This window comes from Tachyglossus aculeatus, chromosome 14, assembly GCF_015852505.1.
Source record: "Tachyglossus aculeatus isolate mTacAcu1 chromosome 14, mTacAcu1.pri, whole genome shotgun sequence".
Classification (NCBI taxonomy): Eukaryota; Metazoa; Chordata; class Mammalia; order Monotremata; family Tachyglossidae; genus Tachyglossus; species Tachyglossus aculeatus.
Genome location: NC_052079.1, coordinates 15,658,355 through 15,680,427, shown reverse-complemented (window position 1 = coordinate 15,680,427; position 22,073 = coordinate 15,658,355). Strand labels below are relative to the sequence as shown.

At 43.5% G+C, this 22,073-nt stretch overlaps 1 protein-coding gene across 1 annotated transcript in view; it reads right to left on the bottom strand.

Moving 5' to 3' along the window:
- TTC6 (tetratricopeptide repeat domain 6) overlaps positions 1 to 21,404 on the bottom strand; it is a 91,863-nt gene extending 70,459 nt beyond the window's left edge. The window contains 2 exon segments of the mRNA XM_038756925.1: positions 14,809 to 15,879; positions 21,316 to 21,404. Coding sequence (XP_038612853.1) covers positions 14,809 to 15,873 — 1,065 coding nt within the window. The 5' untranslated portion in view covers positions 15,874 to 15,879; positions 21,316 to 21,404.
- Positions 21,405 to 22,073: the final 669 nt, after the last annotated feature.

Below are 22,073 nucleotides of genomic sequence, written 5' to 3'. Positions count from 1 at the left end.
GCATCCTAGGCACCTCACAGAAGACAAGGTATCAGTCCTCAAATTATGTCTAACAGGCTTTACATTGCTAACTTTCAGAACAGGAATATCATATCGCCTCCAGGAAGCCTTCCCTGACTACTATCATTTTCCCAGGCTATGCTCCCTCTCCTCCATGTCCTAGGCATGCTTAAGTCCATACTCCCTAGGTATGTTCTCTTTGCACACAGTAAGCACTTAATAAATTCCATTATTATTATCATTATTATGTTATTTACTCCACCAACACTGCAGTAAGTATCAATTAATGGTATTTACTGAGTGCTTACTATAGGCAGGGCACTCTACTAAGCACTTGTGAGAGTACAATACAAACCAACTTAGCAAGAACCTTCCCTGCCCACAGTGATCTTACAGTCTAGAGGACTTACGCACATAACCACAGAGTCTCTTGCTTTCCCTACTTGAAATATACTGATTGGTTGTCTCCCCCACTAGGCTGTAAGCTCCTTGAGGGCACGTATCATATCCATCCATTCTACTGTATTCTCCTAAGCACTCTGTAGAGTGTTCTGCACCCAGAAACTGCTTAATACCACTGGTTGATAGATTATTGATATGATCTGAAGTTTTTGGCTAGGCCAAATGCTTTTCAGTCCAACCTTTCTAAAGATTTTTTTGATTTCCACTTTGTAGGCAGGTAGGTCCCAAAATGCCCCCAAAACTAGCAATGCAGGAAGTCAGTGTTGCAACACTGCCTAGCCCCATTTGGTCATACCAGATTCTGATTCTCTCATAACCCCAACTGGAGAGATTCAGGGCGCGTGGCCTCACTACCTCAAAGTACACCGAAGTTCAAGTTTCTGAGAAAGAGATGTTTTACTGAACTTCAGCCCTAAATACTTGTCCCTGCAGGTTACCGTCTTGGGAAACTGCCCGAATTTGCATTGGCTTTCAACAACTTCCTGCAGGTAAACTCCAGAAGGTGCTCCCCTGAAGAATCCTGCTTGCAGGCACAAGAATGATTAGGTTCAACACACACACACACACACACACACACACACACACACACACACACACACTCCACTCCAGTTCAGTCCTAAGTGTTGACCATTCTGTGTTGTCCTAAAATACAGTAGAACAGCCAGTGAGACCACAACTTGCAGAGTTTTAACATGTAAACACACTCAATCACTTCCTGAACTACACACACACACACCTGTTCATTTCTGAAGATGACTCTGAAAGCAAGACACTACTATTCATACAACTGGATGCATAAGACAGACTGATGCTTGCCCAACACTCTGCCCTTCTGCCTTATTAACAAACCAAGATACTTCCTTGCTTTGCTGAAGCATTTATCCCAAACAGCATCTGCCTCTGTTTTTTAAGACTGCATTCTGACATCCAAGTTTCCAAAAGCCTCTGCTCAGCGGGAACAACTCCCTTCCAATTGGCTCACCATCAAGCTGGCTAGTCAGGCAGCAGTGGAAAAGGGCAATCAGAGATATCTGCCACAGTCTGGGTCCCAAATGGCCATCTATGTTTGCTGTTGGTGATTATCATCAGGGGAACAGAAGAAGGGGTGGATGAGTCAGCACAAACCATCACCACTTCTTAAAACTCAACTCAGGTGTTGTTTTAAACACAACTCTAAAAACACAACTCTACCTTCTCCTCTCCATTATCTTTCTTCCTAGCTGCCCTTCAGGAGGAAATCACAAATCATCTCAAGACATTTTTCTTTTAAAAAAAAATGGTATTTGTCACAAATCATCTCAAGACATTTTTCTTTAAAAAAAATGGCATTTGTTTAGCATTTAGTATGTGCCAAGCTCTGTATTAAGCACATGGGTAGAGACAAGCCAATTAGGTTGGACACAGTCCATGTCTCCCCCCAGCATTTAGAACAGTGCTTTGCACATAGTAAGTGCTTAACAAATGCCATCATTATTATTATTATTATTAGGGCTCACAATCTGAATCCTCATTTTACAGATGAGTTAACTGAGGCACAGAGAAATGAAGTGACTTTCCCAAGGTCACAAAGCACACAAGTGGTGGAGTCAGGATTAGAACCCTGGTCCTTCTGTCTCCCAGGTGGTCTATCCACTAGGCCTCAGATTCCTTACCTTTCACCTCACTGCTACCTCTTCCTATCTTGAACCTCTCACTTTATGATAGCTCCTTCCATTTTGCTGTAGAACACACTGGAGATAAAGCTATACTGAAACAGCCTTCTTTGGATTTACTGCCCCTCCAGCTGTGGCCCCATCTCCATTCTAATTCTTGTCCAGACTCCTTGACTGGGTGACAAACTCCCTCTAACTTCCTTTCCACCAACTCTCTCCTTGTCCCACTACAATTAGGCCAAATGCCCTTTGCTCCACTGAGACCACACTATATCCAAGGTTATCGATGACCTCCTCATAACCGAATTAGTCCATGGCATTTATTGAGCACTTACTAGGAGCAGAACACTGTACTAAGTGCTTGGGAGAGTGCGGAGTTAGCAGATATGTTCCCTGCCCACAATGATCTAAAAGTCAATCATATTTACTGAATACTTACTGTATGCAGAGCACTGCACTAAGCACTTGGGAGAGAATATAACAGAGTTGGTAGACACGTTCCTTGCCCACAATGAGCTTCCAGTCTAGAAGGGGAGCTAACTATTAATATAAATAAATAATCCAATAGGCTGTAATTCTCCTTACCCTTTCAACCACCTTAATACCCCTAACCCTTCTCCCAAGCACACTCTTCAGCCAATACATCTCTGGCCACTCCATTTCAGCCTCCCGCTCTCCTTCCACCCCTTAACTAAGTGTCCCATAACATACTGTTCCGGATATCCTATTCTTCCGGCTATACACTCACCTCTCAGGGAACTCGTCTGCTCAAATATCTTCAGCTGGGTCTACTTCACTATTCCCAGTCTCTCACCTGCCTCAATTTCAGATTTCCCTGGCCTCCAGGAAATCCCCACATAGATGTCCCACCAGCAGAAGAAACTTGACGTGCCTAAAACCAAACTCCTTATCTTCTCCCCCAAATGCACTATTCCTCCTAATTTCCCCCTCTCTGGCAGAAACTCCACCATCTCCCTTCTCCTAGACACCTACAGTCTTATTGTCATTTTTAACTCCTCACTGTTGTTTAGCTCCCGCTTTCGGTCTTACAGGAAATCTTGCCATTTATTCCTGCACAATATTTTCGAATCTGTTAACATCCCCTCTCCAGATGATGCTTTTCTCTCCCACAGTCACCGTTGGCCACAAGGGCTGCACCTAATTATGACATGCAGCCATCTTACAGTTCTGCCATTTCCAAAGGGCAGTTTCACAACTGAAACCTACTTTTAACTGGTGTTTTCTCTTTTTGCAACACAGAATTTCCCATGAAACCATGGAGAGTCTAAGCTTGTTGTGGGCAGGGAACCTATCAACTCTGTTATATTGTACTCTCCCAAGTTCTTAGTACAGTGCTCTACACACAGTAAGCACTCAATAAATACACTTGATTGATTGACTGGAAGCCACTGGAAAATATTTCCTCATATTTGTCAACTAGATCAACAAAAAATTCATATGCTCTATTATAACAATACCTGATTAAATATCTCTACAGGAGGAAGTTCTATTTTTCCTTAGGATTCTAGTCTAATGTCTAATTACTCATAAAATAAATTTTGCTTTGTACTCTAAATCTTTCTTAACACATTTACTTTCATTCTGCCTTCTGTGGAGACGAACAGCTGGTTACCATTAACCTTTAAAACCATCCCCCTTCAATCTTCTCTAGGTGAAAAAAATTAAAATCTTACCAATTCTAAATTTGGGGCTAGGAAAAAGCATGTTGAGAGGAAGATCCAGAAGAACCTCATTTTACCAATATACAAATCAAATGGGCTTTTAAAGTTAAATCATTTCAAGATTGCCAGTCAGCTAGCAATCCTACAGCCAAGGTTCAAAAAGCTCATCTTCAAAGCCCTTCAGTACCCTGATACCCCTCTGAATACAAGTTTGTCCAAATGAAGGTAATACTTTACAGAATTGTTAACATTCAACAGAGAACTGCAAGTTATCCCAGCAGTTTTATTGGTGAGCAAAGTTGTATTTCTCCAACAAAATTTAGATATACTACTGAAGGGGGAGAAATTGAAAATATTACAATGCTTCCTCTGGAAAGACACAGGCTGAGAGGGGACAAAGAAGTGAAGTTTTTGAAGCCATGAAAAAGGTGGCAGGGAGAGCCCAAATCATTGTTCCCCAAATCCCACAGCAACAGGATGAAGGGCACCAATGAAGTTGGAAGGTTACAAGTTCAAGACAAATGAAAACAAACACTTTTCTACGCAGCAGGGGGTGAGCACATGAAATGTGTTCACACATGAAGCTGTGCAGGCCAAAAAAGCCAGCAGGTTCAAGACGAATTTGGACAAATGAATGGGTGATGGATTCATAGGGAAGCAGCATGGTTTAGTGGAAAGAGATGGGCCTCTAGTCTATAAGCTCACTGTGGGCAGGGAATGTGTCTACCAACTCTGCTGTACTGTACTCTCCCAAGCACTTAGTACAGTGCTCTGCACACTGTACACACTCAGTAGATACAATTGGTGGATTGCCTGGGAGTCAGAAGACCTAGTTTATAATCCCAGCTCCACCCCTTGTTAGCTGCATGACCTTGGACAATTCATACTCTAAGCCTCAGTTTCCTCATCTGTAAAATGGGAATTAAATCCTACTCCTTCCTTACTTAGACTGTGAGCCCCGTGAGAAACAGGGTCTGTATCCAATCTAACTATCTTTTATCTACTCCAGTGCTTGGTATAGTATTTGGCACATAATAAGTGCTTTACATTGCTACATTACATTAACATTACATTTACAGTGCTTTCCATTGGGAAAAAAATACTCTAGGGAAAGTTTAGTATTTAAAGGGAAAAGACTGGGGGTTAGATAGCACATCTCTAACATTAGGCTTGATGTCCAAGAGGACAACCATCTCACAGTCCCTTTTAGTCTCATGTCTTCTGGTAGCTTCAATTACTTATTTTCAACGATGCCAATATTTAGCTTCTTTTCTCAGAGAATGCAAGTTAACCAGGCTTGGTAAACCAGCTGTATGATATAATGAAAGTTATCATTAGCGAGGCTAATGTATGCAGAGATCGCTTGGGTTTAAAGATAGCCCTACAGTCAGCATGATGACCTGTGTCAGACATCAATCAATCAATATTATTTATGAAATGCTTAATGTGTGTAGAGCAGCATAAAGAATGCTTTAGGGGAGTACAGTGTAACAGAGTTGGTAGATATGCACCCTGACCACAAGTAGTTTACAATGTAGGGATACGCCACTTTCGAGAAAACTTAAAACTCCCCCTGTTTCTGGTAGTGATGGTTTGCAGCCTGGCATCTTTTCAACTTCTTCCCTCACCTGGGGCTCAAGTGTAATATTCATTTCATTATTACTATTATTGCCATGGTTAGTATTATTAAAAACCTTTACTCCACACTTACAAACTGCAAAGAACTGTACTACACTCTGGACAAAGGCAGGAAAATGAAATTAAGACCTAGACCCTGTCCACCGAGGGCTCAAAATCTAACTGGGGGAAGGCAAGCACGCCCTACAGAAGAATGTAATGGGAGCACAATGAGAACAAGTTAAAATAAAAGAAAAATATTGATGACAATTCTGTCAGCTCCCTGTACTTCGAGGGCAGCTCTCCAATACCGGCGCAGAGTCGTCGCTTGCCATCCACTGAAACCAAGAAGCCAACTTTACATGTTCAGTGGGGGCTAGCTTAAGATAGGTATTGGGGAAGTGAGGGGCTCAAGGAAGCTAAGTGCTTTCCCGTCACCCTCAATCTGACAGCACTGATGAGTCAGACTTGTAGTGAAGGAGCCAAAAGCTCGAGGACAGATATGTGTGACTTTAAATTATATATTATAAATTATTTATATATTCATATTAATGTCTGTCTCGCCCTCTGGACTGTAAGCTCGTTATGGGCGGGGAATATGTTTGCTAATTCTGCTGTATTGTACTCTCCCAAGTGCTTGGTCTATTGCTCTGCACGTAGTAAGTGCTCAGTAAATAAGATCGATTGTCTTTTTGAAAAGCATATGTGGTTCTTCCAAGCCGCTGTACAGGGCTAGTAGAAGGCCAGTAAAGGGTCAGAAGTGAGTTTGCCAGATCCTACCAACTACAACAAAGCTGACTCAGAAGGCAGCTGCTCCGGGAAGATGTGTACTCTCAATTTATGAGGCACGTCCTAGTGGAAAGAGAACGGGCCTGAAAGTCAAAAGGACATGGATTCTAATGCCGGCTTTGCCACTTGTCTGCTGGGTGACCTTGGGCCAGTCACTTCACTTCTCTGTGCTTCAGTTACCTCAACTGTAAAATGGGGATTAACACCATGAGCCCCACATACGACACTGGCTTTGTCCAAACTGATTAGCTTGTATCTGCCCCAGTTCTTAGTACAGTGTCTGGCACATAGTAGATGCTTAACAAATACCATTAAAAAAAGGGGACTGCGTCCAACCTAATTAACTTGTATCTACCCCGGCGCTTAGAACAGTGTTGACATATAGTAAGCGCTTAACAAATACCATTTAAAAAAAAATGTATCTAAGTCCGTATCCAGCAAACTCTGCCAAGTCTGGACTTGGATCCCAAGTGTCTGAGAGCCACCACCATGTTGCCCTGGTGGAAGAGCTCAGCGGTCAGTCGCTGAGGGAATATGTCTGTTATATTGTACTCTCCCAAGCGCTTAGTACAGTGCTCTGCACACAGCAAGCACTCAATAAATATGATTGACTGACTGACATTTTGCTGCCTTTCCTCAGAGTGCACCCTCCATTTGAAGGAGGGAAGATGGCGAGCAAATGCGAATGGGGCCTCCATAGGCGTTCTAGGCTGTAACAAACTTTTGGGTCCATGGTGGGTTGACTATTACAAGCTGTTAACTGTAGAAATCTCTGTCTGGGGGCCAAGAAAAAGACGGTTGAGTGTGTGATCCCATCAGAAATTTAAACTGAGAGATGATGAAAGCTGGCCTGTGTTTTGAAAGAGCACAGCCTGAGACATTTTTGTGGTGGCCTTGATATCATGCCATTAGCTCAGCACGGTGGAACAAAAGGTGAAGGGAAAAAAAATAGATTCCTCAGAGTTTACACAGCTTTCCACTGCTTCAGACTGGAATAATGACATAAAATCGAGGAAAGTCCTAAAAAGCAGATATGCAATCCTAAAGCCTTATTAAGACCACATCTCCTCCAAGAGGCCGTCCCTGATTAAGCCTTCTTTTCCCTATTCATTCAATCATATTTATTGAGTGCTTACTGTGTGCAGAGCACTGTACTAAGCACTTGGCAACTCTCCCTTCCTTTGTGCCATCTATGCATTTGGATCTGTGCCCTCTGGGCATTTGATATTCACCTCACCTTCAGCCCCACACCATTTATATTCATTCATTCAATCGTATTTATTGAGCGCTTACTGTGTGCAGAGCACTGTACTAAGCGCTTGGGAAGTACAAGTTGGCAACATATAGAGATGGTCCCTACCCAACAGTGGGCTCACAGTCTATGTACACTTCTATAAACCATATTATAAAGTATTTGTTTTTATTAATGTCTGTCTTCTCCGCTGGACTCATTAAGCTCATCATGCGCACGATGCATCTACAAACTCTGTTTGTCTACAAATCCTGTGTTGCATTCTCCCAAGCACTTAGAATAGTGCTCTGCACCTAGTAAATACTCAGTAAATACCAATGATGTCAATGATGAAAAGTCAATAGTCTATTCACTCCAATATTCTGCACCTGACAGCAGCGACATGATGCTTGGAAGAAGAGTGTGATAGTTGCCTTCCTCAACAACCACCACATGGCTAATGGTGGGCTAAGGTGCATCATTAAAATGTCCTTCTCTAACCATTTATGTCCAGAAATATATCTAGACCCCCCCCCTTGAACTTGTTGATATTTTCTGCCTCCATAACTTCCTGAAATAATGAATTTCATATATGTAGTATCTTTCAGTGTTTCAATTTAATTTTCAATTTTACAGTACTTGTGAAGCACTGATTATGTGTCAAGCACTGTTCTAAGCACTGGGATAAATACAAGTTAATCGGGTTGGACACAGTCCCTGTCCCACATGGGGCTCACAGTCTAAGTAGGAGGAGAAAGATTTAATCCCCACTTTACCGATGAGGGAACTGAGGTACACGGTACCTGTTCTCCCTTCTAATTAGACTGTGAACCCCATATGGAACAGGGACTCTGTCCAACCTAAATAACTTGCATCTACCCCAATGCTTAGAACAGTGCTTGGCACATAATAAGTGCTTCACAAATGCCAGTAAAAAAAAAAATGAAAGGGGAAAGAGCTTACAGCAGAAATAACCAAAGGTCTCACAACTCTCAGTGGCTGGCGAGATTCTAGCCCGAGTTCTCTTAGACCAACTATTGATCCAGATTTCATTCATTCATTCATTCAATCGTATTTATTGAGCGCATACTGTGTGCAGCGCACTGTACTAAGCTCTTGGGAAAGTTGGCAACATATAGGGACGGTCCCTACACAACAACGGACTCACAGTCCGCAATGTGGCTTCAGGCCATAGCATGATATGGTTGATATGATAATCATGACAAATGTTAAGCACTTTGTATATGTTAAATCCAGGGGTACATTTGTTGTCTGAATGATATCGTGGAAATCCAGTGTACAGTATTAAGACCTTTATACATTGGTTTAAGTATTTAATGTCAACAGTACACGGGCTCTAGTAAGTACTAAAAAAGTTTGGCTGCTCTAAAAATTTATCAAGATCCTAAGATTACCCCGCTTTATTAGGGATATTATTAATAATAATAATGGCATTTGTTAAGCACTTACTATGTGCAAAGCACTGTTCTAAGCGCTGGGGGGATACAAGTTGATCACGTTGTCCCACGTGGGGCTCACAGTCTTAATCCCCATTTTACAGAAGAGGTAACTAAGGCTCAGAGAAGTTAAGTGACTTGCCCAAGGTCACACAGCAGACACGTGGGGGAGCCGGGATTAGAACCCATGACCTCTGACTCCCAAGCCCGTGCTCTTTCCACTGAGCCACACTGCTTCTATGAGGGCTAGATGCATCCCTAAAGTTTCGGATGGTTATCAAGGACAACAGTGATTAGAAGAGCAGTATGGCTTGGGAGTCAGGAGGACCTGGGTTCTAATCCTGACTCCACTAATTGTCCGCTGTGTGACCTTGGGTAATTCACAACTTCTCTGTGCCTCAGTTACCACACTTGTAAAATGAGGACTAAGACTATGCCCCCTGTGGGAAAGAGACAGTGTCCAACCTGATTATCTTGTATCTACCCCAGTGCTGACTGCAGTGCCTGGCACGTAATAAGCGTTTAATACCATTTAAAAAAAAAAAAAAATCACACTTTTCCTCCAAGCAGCCTGTTGCCATTGTCAGAGAGAGAATACTGGATCAATTAATCATATTTATTGAACACTTACTGTGTGCTAAGCACTGTACTAAGCACTTGAGAAAGTACAATAACAGTCAGACAAGTTCCCTACCCACAACAAATGTACATTGTAGAGGAACCACTGTAAAGGATGGCTGCCATTATCCAATTACAGTATTTCTTGGATTCCTTAAACTGTAAACTCCTTGTGGGCAGGGATAGTGTCCACCAACCCTATTATACTTTACTCTCCCGAACACAGTACAGTGCTCTGCACACAATAAAGACTCAATTAATATCATTGATTATGTTATTTACCTTTTCAGGGGGCTGAATCCAAATCTTTTTAGGATACCCTGTTATAGAGTTGTTTCATTACACCTGATTTTCGATTTAAATATTAAAAACACATATCTTAATCCTTCAAGAAAGCAGTCAAAGTCAACTAACAGCTGAATCACTTATGCTTTTGTTTAGTTTTTGACAGACAGACTTCTCTAAATGGCACCTCTCTCACAAAGCTTTGCTAATACGGTCTCCTTGACATAAAGTCAAAAACAACTGAAGTGATGAATGATTGAGAGATATCAAAGGTTTGGATTTGAGAACACACGGTAACTTTAAAGCATTTCTGTTAACACTCCAAATTGACTTATAAATCAAGCCTTAATCATTTAAATTCAACTTCAAAGAAAATAAAATGAAAACTGAAAACACAAAGGATATTATATAATTTCTTCCATTTTTTAAGGAACATGAAAGTGAAAATTTTGGAACTGGAGGCCAAAAAAGTCGCCTTCAAACAACACATATTCACAAAATTTGAATTAACCAAATCCCTCCAGTTGACACACTTGCACATTCAGCTGTGATTTTCATCGTTACTGTACGCAAACTCAGAGTGGCTCAGGAGGCAGACACCTCACCGCTCTGGGATTAAATGAATGAAAAACAGAAAAGTATGACCATTTAAAGTTGAAATGTACCTGCTGCTTCATTACCTAGAGAGAGCACCTTTATTTTGCTTTCACTTTATTCCAACATCTCCATGAGTCCCCTTTTAGACTGTGAGCCCACTGTTGGGTAGGGACTGTCTCTATATGTTGCCAATTTGTACTTCGCAAGCGCTTAGTACAGTGCTCTGCACATAGTAAGCGCTCAATAAATACGATTGATGGTGATGATGATGATGATGAGTCCTATGCAGAGTACAATTACTATCTTATGTAAGGGCCGCAGTGTGGCCTAGTGGAAAGAGCACAGGTCTGAGAGTCGAAGGACCTAGGTTCTAAATCTGGCTCTGCTCCTTGTCCGCTGTGGGACCTTCAGTCACTTAATAATAATAATGATGGCATTTGTTAAGCGCTTACTATGTGCAAAGCACTGTTCTAAGTGCCGGGGAGGATACAAAGTGATCACGTTGTCCCATGTGAGGGCTCACAGTCTTAATCCCCATTTTACAGATGAGGGAACTGAGGCACAGAGTAGGGAAGTGACTGGTCCAGAGTCATACAGCTGACAATTGCTGGAGCCGGGATTTGAACCCATGACCTCTGACTCCAAGCCTGTGCATTTAGCCACACTGCTTCTCTAACTTAACTGCTCCGTGCTTAGTTTACTCATCTGTAAAATGGGGATTCAATACCTGTTCTCCCTCCTAATTAGACTGTGAACCCCATATAGGACAGGGACGCTGTCCAATGTGAATAACTTGTATCTACCCCAGCACTAAGCACAGTGCTTGCTTAACACCCCATCATCAGTCCCATAGCACTTACTTACATATCCATAACTTCTTCATTTATATTAGTGCCTGTCTGTCCCCCTAGACTGTAAGCTCCTTGTGAGCAGAGAACATGTCTACCACCTCTGTTGCTTTGTACCCTCCCAAGCTCTTAGTATAGTGCTCTGAAAGTGAGTGCCCAATACATACCATTGAGGCTCTTAGTATAGTGCTCTGAAAGTGAGTGCCCAATAAATACCATTGAGCTACATGGCCTAGTGGATAAAGTGCGGGCCTGGGAGTGAAAAGGAGCTGGGTTCCAATCCCAGCTCTGCCACTTGTCTGCTGTGTGACTCTGGGTAAGCCACTTCACTTCTCTGTGCCTCTGTTACCTCATCTTTAACATGGGGATTAATATGTGAGCCCCATGTGGGCTATGGACTGTGTCCAACCTGACTAGCTTATATCTACCCTAGCGTTTAGTGTACTAAGGACATAGTAAATGCTTATATACCATAAAAAATACCATTATCATTTTAGATCCCAGTTTGTGGCTTGCCTCTGCTTTATAGGCAAGGTAGGCTGCAATAACACACCTCTTTCCCCCAACACACACACACACACTCTCTCTCTCTCTCTCTCTCTCTCTCTCTCTCTCTTTTCCTCTTCCCCCTTCTCCTCTCCCTTGTCTTCCCCACCTGCCCTTGAAGCTGGCAAAGTCTCCTTTCCTCCAACTAGCCAGGGAACCCAGCAGAGCTGTGGATGTGGGCAAGGATTTCCTCATGCCCCCATCGAGTTCCAAGGCATAGCATAGCCTCCTTCCCAGTTTGGCCCCAGCCCACCAGAGGCCTTGTACACAAGAAGGACATTTCTCTGGCCAGAGGTGGACGACCTGGCTCTGGGACTAACCGGAGGCTCTTTGATCTCTAGCTAAGCTTCGGGGCCACACAAGGGCTTTGTCATCCTCTGCCAGACTCCTGGACTAAGCAGGGGTTTTTAACACTTGCTCTCCCACCCCACCATTGGCTTCCAACCTCAGGTCAATCAATCAATCAGTGGTATTTATTGAGTCCTTACTGTGGGCGGAGCACTGTACTAAGGACTTGGGAGAGTACAACGTGACAGAGTTAGTAGGCATGTTCCCTGTCTACAGTGAGCTCACAGCTTAGAGGGGAAAAGAGACATTAATATAAATGAATTATGGATACATACATAAATAAATAAGCTCAGGGGAAAGCTTTAACCCTCAAAACCCTGCAGTCAGAATGAAGAGTTTGTACATATTTATTACCCTATTTTATTAATGATGTGTATATACCTATAATTCTATTTATCTATTTTGATGATGATGGTGGTATTTGTTAAGCGCTTACTATGAGCCAAGCACTGTTCTAAGCGCTGGGGTAGATACAAGGTTATCAGGTCATACCACGTGGGACTCACAGTCTTAATCCCCATTTTACAGATGAGGTAACTGAGGCATAAAGAAGTTAAGTGACTTGCCCAAAGTCACACAACAGACAAGTGGTGGAGTGGGTTTAGAACCCACGACCTCTGACTCCCAAGCACGTGTTCTTTCCACTGAGCCACGCTGCATCTCGTGATGATTTTGATGATATTGACACTTGTCTACTTGTTTTGTTGTCTGTCTCCCCCTTCTAGACTGTGAGCCGGTTGTTGGGTAGGGAACATCTCTATCTGTTGCCAAATTGTACTTTCCAAGCACTTAATACAGTGCTCTGCACACAGTAAGCGCTCAATAAAGACGATTGAATGAATGAAGAGCTGACACCTATAGACTCTGCCAAGAGACCACTTGCTTGGACATTTGTAGGCAGGGTCCACAACTGCTAACTCGTATTGTATTCTCCCAAGTGCTTAGCATAGTGCTCTGCACAAAGCATTCAATAAATATCAGATGATGAGGACTTCTAAATTTCTAAAATTTCAAAAAGCAAAATCCACCAGGTAATATTTCAACTAATGAACAAGCCCATCTTCAAGCTTATAGACTGATAACTGACACTTGGCATTCTATGCTAAGACTGTATTACAGATTATGTGGCCAGAACTATGGGAAAATATTCCAAACAGAAGACAGGTGATTGCAAATATGACTGCTGAAAATGTTAAGGATGTTGGTAATGATAATGGTGATGGTATTTTTAAGCACTTGTGTGCCAAGCACTTTCTTAAGCACTGGGTAGATGCAATATAATCAGATCAAACTCAGTCTCTGTCCCACAAGGGGCTCACAGTCCGAGAGAGAAGGGAGAACAAGTGTTTTGTCCCTTGTGCTGTGTGACCTTGGGTAAGTCACTCCACTTCTCTGTGGCTCAGACTTTGAAACCCGTGTGGGACAGGGACTGTGTCCAACCTGATTTGCTTTCATCCACCCCATTGCTTAGGTCAGTGTCTGGCTCATAGTAAGCACTTAAATGCCATGATTATTATTATTATTACTATGGGGCTCACAGTCTAAGTGAGGAGACTTAGACTCCCCACAGCAAAGTGGCAGAGCAGGGACTAGAACCCATGATGGTCTGATCATCGTGAATCTACTCCAGTGCTTATCCCGTAGTAATAACTTTCCTAGCTTATTGTTATTCCACTGTTACCAGTGGAAAATACTGGAGGATAAAAGGGTTCTGCCGCAAAGTGATGCTGAGATCCTTTGATATAGAAAAGGGACAGATCGATAGAAGACTCCTGCCTCAAGGGTTGGGAAAGAAGATGACCTCTCAAAATCCTATCCAGCTCTGTGATTCTCTGATTCTATGGAAGGGTCATCCCTGAACTGACTAAAACATAAATTAGTGCCTTCACATGCAAAAGGCTCCATATGTATCGAAAGTTTCCAATGACAAAATGGAGAATTCATCAAATTGACCCAAAAGGTAAAACATTAATAGACTGCTGAAGGAGCCACTTATTTTGTCTGAAGTGGAAAGAGCACGGGTTTGGGAATCAGAGGTCATGGGTTTTAATCCCAGCTCCGCCACATGTCTGCTATGTGACCTTGGGCAAGTCAGGCAACTGAGCCTCAGTTACTTCATCTGTAAAATGGGGACTAAGACTGTGAGCCCCACGTGGGACAACCTAATCACCCCAGCGCTTAGAACAGTACTTTGCACATAGTAAGTGCTTAACAAATGCTATTATTATTATTATTATTATTATTCCTAATGATTGAAAAAATGTTCACTCTGAATGGTGCTAATAAACTGCTAAATTCTCAAACAAAATAGTGATTTTGTAATGGCCACTTTCATTCCAAGCATTTAACATCTGAATTGATATTGGAATGTGACTAACTATACCCTTTTAGTAAAAAAAATCCTGGTAGAATATGAGGTGTATTATTTCAGGGGTCAGGAACTGCTGCATTTTAAAGGATATTGAAATGCTTCCCCTTTAATTAATATCCTTAAAAAGGCATTGGATGGTCGGTGACAGAAGGGAATGAGAATCAATGCATTTCAGTGTTTATGTCCATTCGACTCATCTGGAGTCTGGGTTAGAACACATTGGGAAATCTGAAAGAAAACATACAACTTGCATAAAAATAACATTTGCCCAACTGAAAATTTGACTTCAGTTAAGGTTCACCTACCTCCATTTTAATGTCGTAGTTCTGGCCAAGGATACCCTCTATGAGCTCTTTGATCATCCGATCCGAAGCCGACGGAGAGGTGGACTGCAGGGAAGCAATTATTTCATCGATAGATCTTGGAACCAGTTTAACAAGCAAACTGGGAGACGAAACAGGCTCCTCTGGAGTGCTCTGCTGGAAATCCTCCTTGGCTATTTTTAAAGTGCGGCGTCTGGCTCTTCCCTGCAGCTCTGCACTCAACCTCCCGCTAATCCTCTTGGAGCCCCGAATGCGTCCCATTCTCTCTTCAGCGAATGAAACTCTCTGTGCTCCTTTCAGATCCTGTTTCACCTGTTTTTTCTTTTTCGTCAACTGTCCGAGTTCACTCTCCCTTCTGCTTGAGATTGAAATAGCGGAACTCTCAGTGGTCATGCTCAAGGTGGCATTTTCTTCACTGGGGTGGGTTCTCTGGACAGGGGGAGTGTGAGACTTGCCTGCCGGAAATTCTTCGATTTTCTGCAACACAGTGGGTTTAGGAGTCTGTGGCCTTCGGCGAACAATAAATCTGTGATGCTTAAGCTTCTGGGGACGAACCGAAGGTTTAAATAACGTGGCTTGTTTGGTGGTGCCGGCTAAAGAAGCTATAACTGGCTTCTTTGCTCTTTCGGATCCACCGGGATCATCTCTGGCTCTTGAAAGACCACTTGGTCCACTTCGATCGACCTCAACCTTGCTCTCTTCTGGAGGCGATTTTCTTTTTTGAATCTGAGGTCTGAGGTCACAAGTTTGTTTTGCAGAATCGCTGACTGACGAAATGCTCCTACCTTTTCTCTGATCTTTCTGGCTGCCGAAAACTTCAGTTGGAACTGTCCCTTTTTCTCTCCAGGGGGGCTCCGAGGTCTGGGAAGTAACCCGTTCACCTGGATACACCAGGCCATGGGAAATGCCTACACTGGTGCGAGCAACCAATGCCTGTTTGAATTTCAGAAAATCCTGCCGAACCTGCTTGCGGACCTCGTCAAGTTCCTTTTTCATTTTTATTTCTTCATTATAACTTAGTCCAAAATGCTTTGGTATTCTAGCCATGTTGTCCTGTAAAATAACCAAAATCAGAAAAATGTATGAGGGATTTTTAGACCCTTATAGGTTCAAAATCAGAAGAGTGTATTACAAGCATATTCTTTGATGTTTAATTACCCATTTAGTCTATCGGATTTATTATTGTGCTACACCAATCATATTTATTGAGTGATTACTAAGTGCTTGGGAGACTATGACAGAGGTGGTAAACATGTTATCTGCCCACAAGGAGCTTACAGTCAAGAGCGGGAGATAGATATTAATAAAAAGAAATTATGGATATGGACACAAGTGCTGAGGGTTTCAGTGTTGATACCTTAAAAAAGAAGCGTGATTCAAGCAGCCACTCACTTCACTAAGAGTTTCTTTTCTTTAAATGGTATTTGCTTATGGCTCTTTAAATGGTATTTAAATGAGAAGCATTAAGGTGTGGGATGAAGAAAGCAAAGACATCATCTTTTTCAGCACTCTTTCATCCCCAACATTGTAAGCTCATTGTGGGCAGGGAATATGTCTATTATATTGTTATATTATACCCTTCCATGCACTTAGAACAGTGCTCTGCACACAGTAACCACACAATAAATGATTGACTGACTAAAACAACAACAAGATAAATCAATGGGAAAAGGGAGCAAGTGGGCACAGAAATTAAACTGGTATACTCTCATCTACATATGGCCCTTCTACTCTAGACTGTGAGCTCATTTTGGGCAGGGAATGAGTCTACTGTTGTATTTTACTCTCCCAAGCACTTAATACAGTGCTTTGCACACAGTAAGCACTCAATAAATATGACAATGAATGAAAGCTAATGGACTGAAGGAAAATAAAATATTTCAAGCTGCACATTCACTCACCCAGCTAACTTTAATGAAAGGCTGCCCTTCCTGAAGTAAATCAGATTTTGCTCAGGGGAGTAATGTCAATACCAGAGCTGCCTGTTCACATGCTATGAGAGGCATCCTTCCTTGTGGATGATGATTTTCATCACATGATGTTCTTCTGGACCATGATACCATGGTTAATAGAGTCAAATACATTTCTTTTACACAGAATCCTTTTCAAACTCTGGTTTTTGTATCCACCCTTAGGATTCCTTTTTGCCCCTAGGTATAGGGTTTGGAGTAAACGCTTCTCCATTTCAAGTTGGCTGGGCTCTTGTTCAACACCCCAAGATTTAAAGCCCCTCAGGTGCAGCCCTCTGGTGAGGAAAGACATGTTGAAGGCCCTTATTTCATCTCCTTTTCCATTTGGGGTGAACAGCGGGTGAACAAATAGGGCTATTTCAGACTCTTATGGGGACTCCTGCTGTGACTTCAGTGAGCATACTCAGCCTGCCTATTTATCTAAATCTTTAGTTTAGAACAATGCTGTGGGGTATGCCACAGCCAGCAGGATGACTGCTTAGTTTCATTGGTAATAGCTTGCCCCACCATTTTCTCTGACCCTGTACAATCCATTGTTGCTTTAGCTGTGGGTGACTGGAAACTTTATCATTTTATAGAACAGTGTGGCCTAGCAGTCAGAAGGACCTGGGTTCTAAAGCCAGCTCCACCACTTGTCTCCTGTATGACCTTAGGCAAGTCAATTCCCTTCTCTGTGCTTCAGTTACCTTACCCATAAAATGGGGATGAAGACTGTTAGCCCCACATGGGGCATGGACTGTGTCCAACTTGACTGCTTAATCTGCCCCAGTGCTTAGCACGGTGCCTGGCACAAAGTTCACAATACCATAAAAAAGGGTAAAACCTGAGGCTTGGCTAGAATTGATTCATCTGACATCCAGTGGCAGGAAGAGCACAGACTCCAAGTTTATTGATTATCTGTTTAGAACAGGGGTCGGCAAGTAAAAGAAATAAAACCTGCGCACAACTGAAGAAAAAAAGAGCCATACAATTTATGGTCCTCATCCATGACATATATGACGTCAATTAGTCATGCTGTGCATGGTGTGGTAAGTTGGGTAGGGATTGTCTCCATTTGTTGCCTAATTGTACTTTCCGAGTGCTTAGTACAGTGCTCTGCACACAGTAAGCACTCAAATATGACTGAATGAATGACATCATTGAGCCACGTGGCTGCTTCACAGCAACAGCTGTTCAGAGTAAACTTACTCCTCTGTGGCTGTTACTGCTGCCTCCACTTAACTCAGCTGCTTTCAGACCTAGCCTGAGTGGGAGCCTGTGAAAAATGCTCATGGCAGACAGTGCCTGGTAAAGGGACTGCTTGCTTCAGGTGGGTGGACAGTGCCCCTGAGGGAGCAGGGAGACAGGAGCAACTTGTGCTCACCCTGCTGAATGATAAAGCATGGAACTGCCATCTTGGCTCCTGCTCAGCCCCTTTCCAGCTCAAAGGGACAGGGTGGCCCAGCTGCTTCTTGCTCAGCTTCCTTCATTACTTTATGCTGTGCAGGCTGAGCTAATAGTGTCATCTTTATGGTGCCAAGACCACGGATGGGGGCTGATGCTTAAGACACACATTTTATCCCAAGAAGAGTCATACGTGGGGCACAAGCTGCAAGGACTGAGGAGGGGACAGAAGCAGCTTGCACTCACCCTGCCACCTGATGAACCACAGAGCTGCCATGTTGGCTCCCCCTCAGCCCCTTTCCTGCTCAAAGGGACAGGGCAGTCCAACTACTTCCTGCCTATCTTCTTTCCTAGTTTTATGCTGTGGAGGAAGATGAAAAAGTGTTGTCCTTATGATGCCAAGTCTAGGGGTGGGGGCTGATGCTTAAGAGCCATATTTGATTCCAAGGAGAGCTGTAAATTCCAGACCCCTAAATCTAAAATTGAATCACAAGCAGAGTCTATTATTCAAGGGTAAGAACTGCATTTTCATGAATTGGGCAGTTCCCTCAAGACATGGACCCTAAATGACCACCCAGTTGGGACATCCCTGTGACCAGATCGGCTCAGGCCTCCTAAATCTCCCCGGAAACAGGAGCAAGTGAATGACCATACACCTCCCTCTACAGCAAAAAGCACTTGGTACCTTATTGACAGGTTCACCCAAAAAGGATAACAATCAAGACAAAGAATATCTCTGTAGACATCTGGCAAGACTAACCCCCACCACCATCATCATTCATCAACCGCATTTATCAAGCAAGCATCTACTACGGGCGGAGCCCTGTATTAGGAATCTGGGATAAACAATTGAACTAAAAGACCCAATCCCTACCCTCTAGGAGCTTACAGTTGAATGGGGGAGACACAAATAAAATACCCAGATCAACATTCTGCTGCTCAGACTGTTTTTTGAGAAAAACATTCTGTCCATTTTCCCCTCACTCTTCAAAAACCTCTAGTGGTTGCCTGAGAGTCAGAAGGACCTGGTTCTAAAACTGACTCTGTCACTTGCATGCTGTGTGCCTTCGGGCAAATCGTTTCCTGTGCCTTAATTACCTCATCTGTAAAATGGGGATTACTATTTTGAGCACCATGTAGGACAACGACAAGCTGAAGCTTCTATCTACCCTAATGCTTAGTATGGTGCCTGGCAATATAGTAAGCGCTTAACAAGTACCATGTAATAATAACAATAGTGACTGAAGTGTTTGTAAAGCCATGTGCCAAGCACTGTGGTAGATATTAATCCGGTGGGATGCAGTCCCTATCCTTCATGGGGATCACACTATAAAGCGTTTGTTTTTCATTTCAATCGTATTTATTGAGCACTTATTGTGCACAGAGCACTGTACCAAGGCCTTTAGGGAAGTACAACAACAGACACATGCCCTGCCCACAACGAGCTTAGAGGGGGGAAGACAGACATGAATACAAATAAATAAAATTACAGATATGTACATTACTGTTTTGGAGCTGGGAGGGGAGGAAAAGCAAAGGGAATAAGTGTGATGCAGAAGGGAGTGGGAGATGAGGAAAGGTGGGGGGGCTGAGGGGTGGGGGATACTTCTGCTTTGGCTGCCTCATTCATTCAATCGCATTTATTGAGCGTTAACTTTGCAAAGCACTGTACGAAGCGCTTGGGAGAGTCTTTTTAGGATCCACCGCGCGACTGAGGCTTGTGCACACCCGTCCAACAGCTGCTCAAGCCCTGACTTCTGCTGAGCAACTTGTAAAATCCTCTGAAAAAGATCCGGCTTGAAGAGGAAGCAATAAGGCACGGGGACTGTGCCTTGGGGCTCTGTTTCAGGGTGAAAGACTGGACTGACCCAGACACCAGAGTTCAAGTCAGCGGGGCCACCGCTGTCCTGTAGGCGAGCCAGGGTCCGCAGTGGGATGGAAAAAATGGAAACAGTCCAAAGAGCCCCAGTTCATTCAATCGCATTTATTGTCCTTTCCCTTTTCATTCATTCAATCGTATTTATTGAGCGCTTACTGTGTGCAGAACACTGTACTAGGCGCTTGGGAAGTACAAGTTGGGAACAGATAGAGACGGTCCCTACCCAACAACGGGCTCACAGTCTAGAAGGGGGAGACAGACAACAAAACAAAACACGTGGGCAGGTATCAAGTCGTCAGAACAAATATCAAGCTAAATGCATATCATTAACAAAATAAATAGAATAGTAAATATGTACAAGTAAAATCAATCAATCGCATTTATTGAGCGCTTACTGTGTGCAGAGCACTGTACTAAGCGCTTAGCACTGTACTAAGTAAAATAGAGTAATACATCTGTACAAACATAAAGAAGCATTGTGGCTCAGAAGAAAGAGCACGGGCTTTGGAGTCAGAGGTCATGGGTTCAAATCCCAGCTCCGCCAACTGTCAGCTGTGTGCCTTTGGGCAAGTCACTTAACTTCTCTGTGTCTCAGTTACCTTATCTGTAAAGTGGGGACTAAGACTGTGAGCCCCACGTGGGGCAACCTGATCGCCTTGTAACCTCCCCAGCGCTTAGAGCAGTGCTTTGTATATAGTAAGCGCTTAATAAATGCCATTATCATTATTATATATACAGGTTCTGTGGGGAGGGGAAGGAGGTAGGGCGGGGGGGGGGGGATGGGGAGGAGGCCCTACTGAGAGCTCCCCTCCTCCAGGAGGCCTTCCCAGACTGAGCCCCTTCCTTCCTCTCCCCCTCTCCATCCCCCATCTTACCTCCTTCCCTTCCCCACAGCACCTGTATATATGTTTGTACATATTTATTACTCTATTTATTTATTTATTTATTTATTTTGCTTGTACATATCTATTCTATTTATTTTGTTAGTATGTTTGGTGTCGTTCTCTGCCTCCCCCTTTTAGCCTGTGAGCCCCCTGTTGGGTAGGGACTGTCTCTAGATGTTGCCAACTTGGACTTCCCAAGCGCTTAGTACAGTGCTCTGCACACAGTAAGCGCTCAATAAATACGACTGATGATTCATCAACTGAATCAAATGAATCGATGATTCATCGATTGATGATTGATTGATTGATTGAGGAGGAAACGGGCCAGATCCCTGCGTCTTCCCAAGCCTCCCGGGGCCCATCCCCTTCTCACCGAGTAGGAAGAGATGTCTCCGCCGCCTGTCGCCTCCCGTCCTGGGCAGGTCCCGATCCTAAACCTGCAGGGCCGGGATGCTCATCGAAGGGAGGAGGGACGCGCTCTGTTACCTAGCAACCCGCCTCTGCGCCTGCGCACATCCCCCTCCTCCATCCTTCCCAGGCCCTTGAGCTAACCGTGAGACCCTGCAAGCCTCCGGGAGCAGAGCAGGGGTCTTCCTACCTGATGCGGGGGGAGGTGGTGGGATGGAGAAAGAGAGGACGGTGCACTGAGCATCCACGTGCTTCCCCGTGCCTGCTCACAAAACCACCCCCTCACACAGCTGTGCCCTGCATCTGCGGCACTGCCTGATCAAATCCACGTGGGACAGAGCCAAAGTGCATGTCTGATAAGATCAATGTAGCCCCTTCCTCGCCTTTTGCTGCACGTTGCATTTGCTACCCACGGGGCTTTCAATTGTTCAAAAGAAATCAACAGTGGCATTTACAGAGGGCTTCTGCCCAGGTTACATTTCCCCAACTACCACCTCAGGGCTAGTAAGCCTGCTGTGCAATTATGCAATCAGAACCTCCCGTAACACGTTTGTATATATCAATTTATGTAACCTACTATCTAAGCAATCAGTCAGCCACACATCCACGTTTCTTTCTTCCCCCTATGGGTAGAATAGTTTAGGGTCTGTTTCTCTTGCTGGATTGTAAACTCGAGAGTAAGGATCATTCATTCATTCTTTCAATCGTATTTCTTGAGTGCTT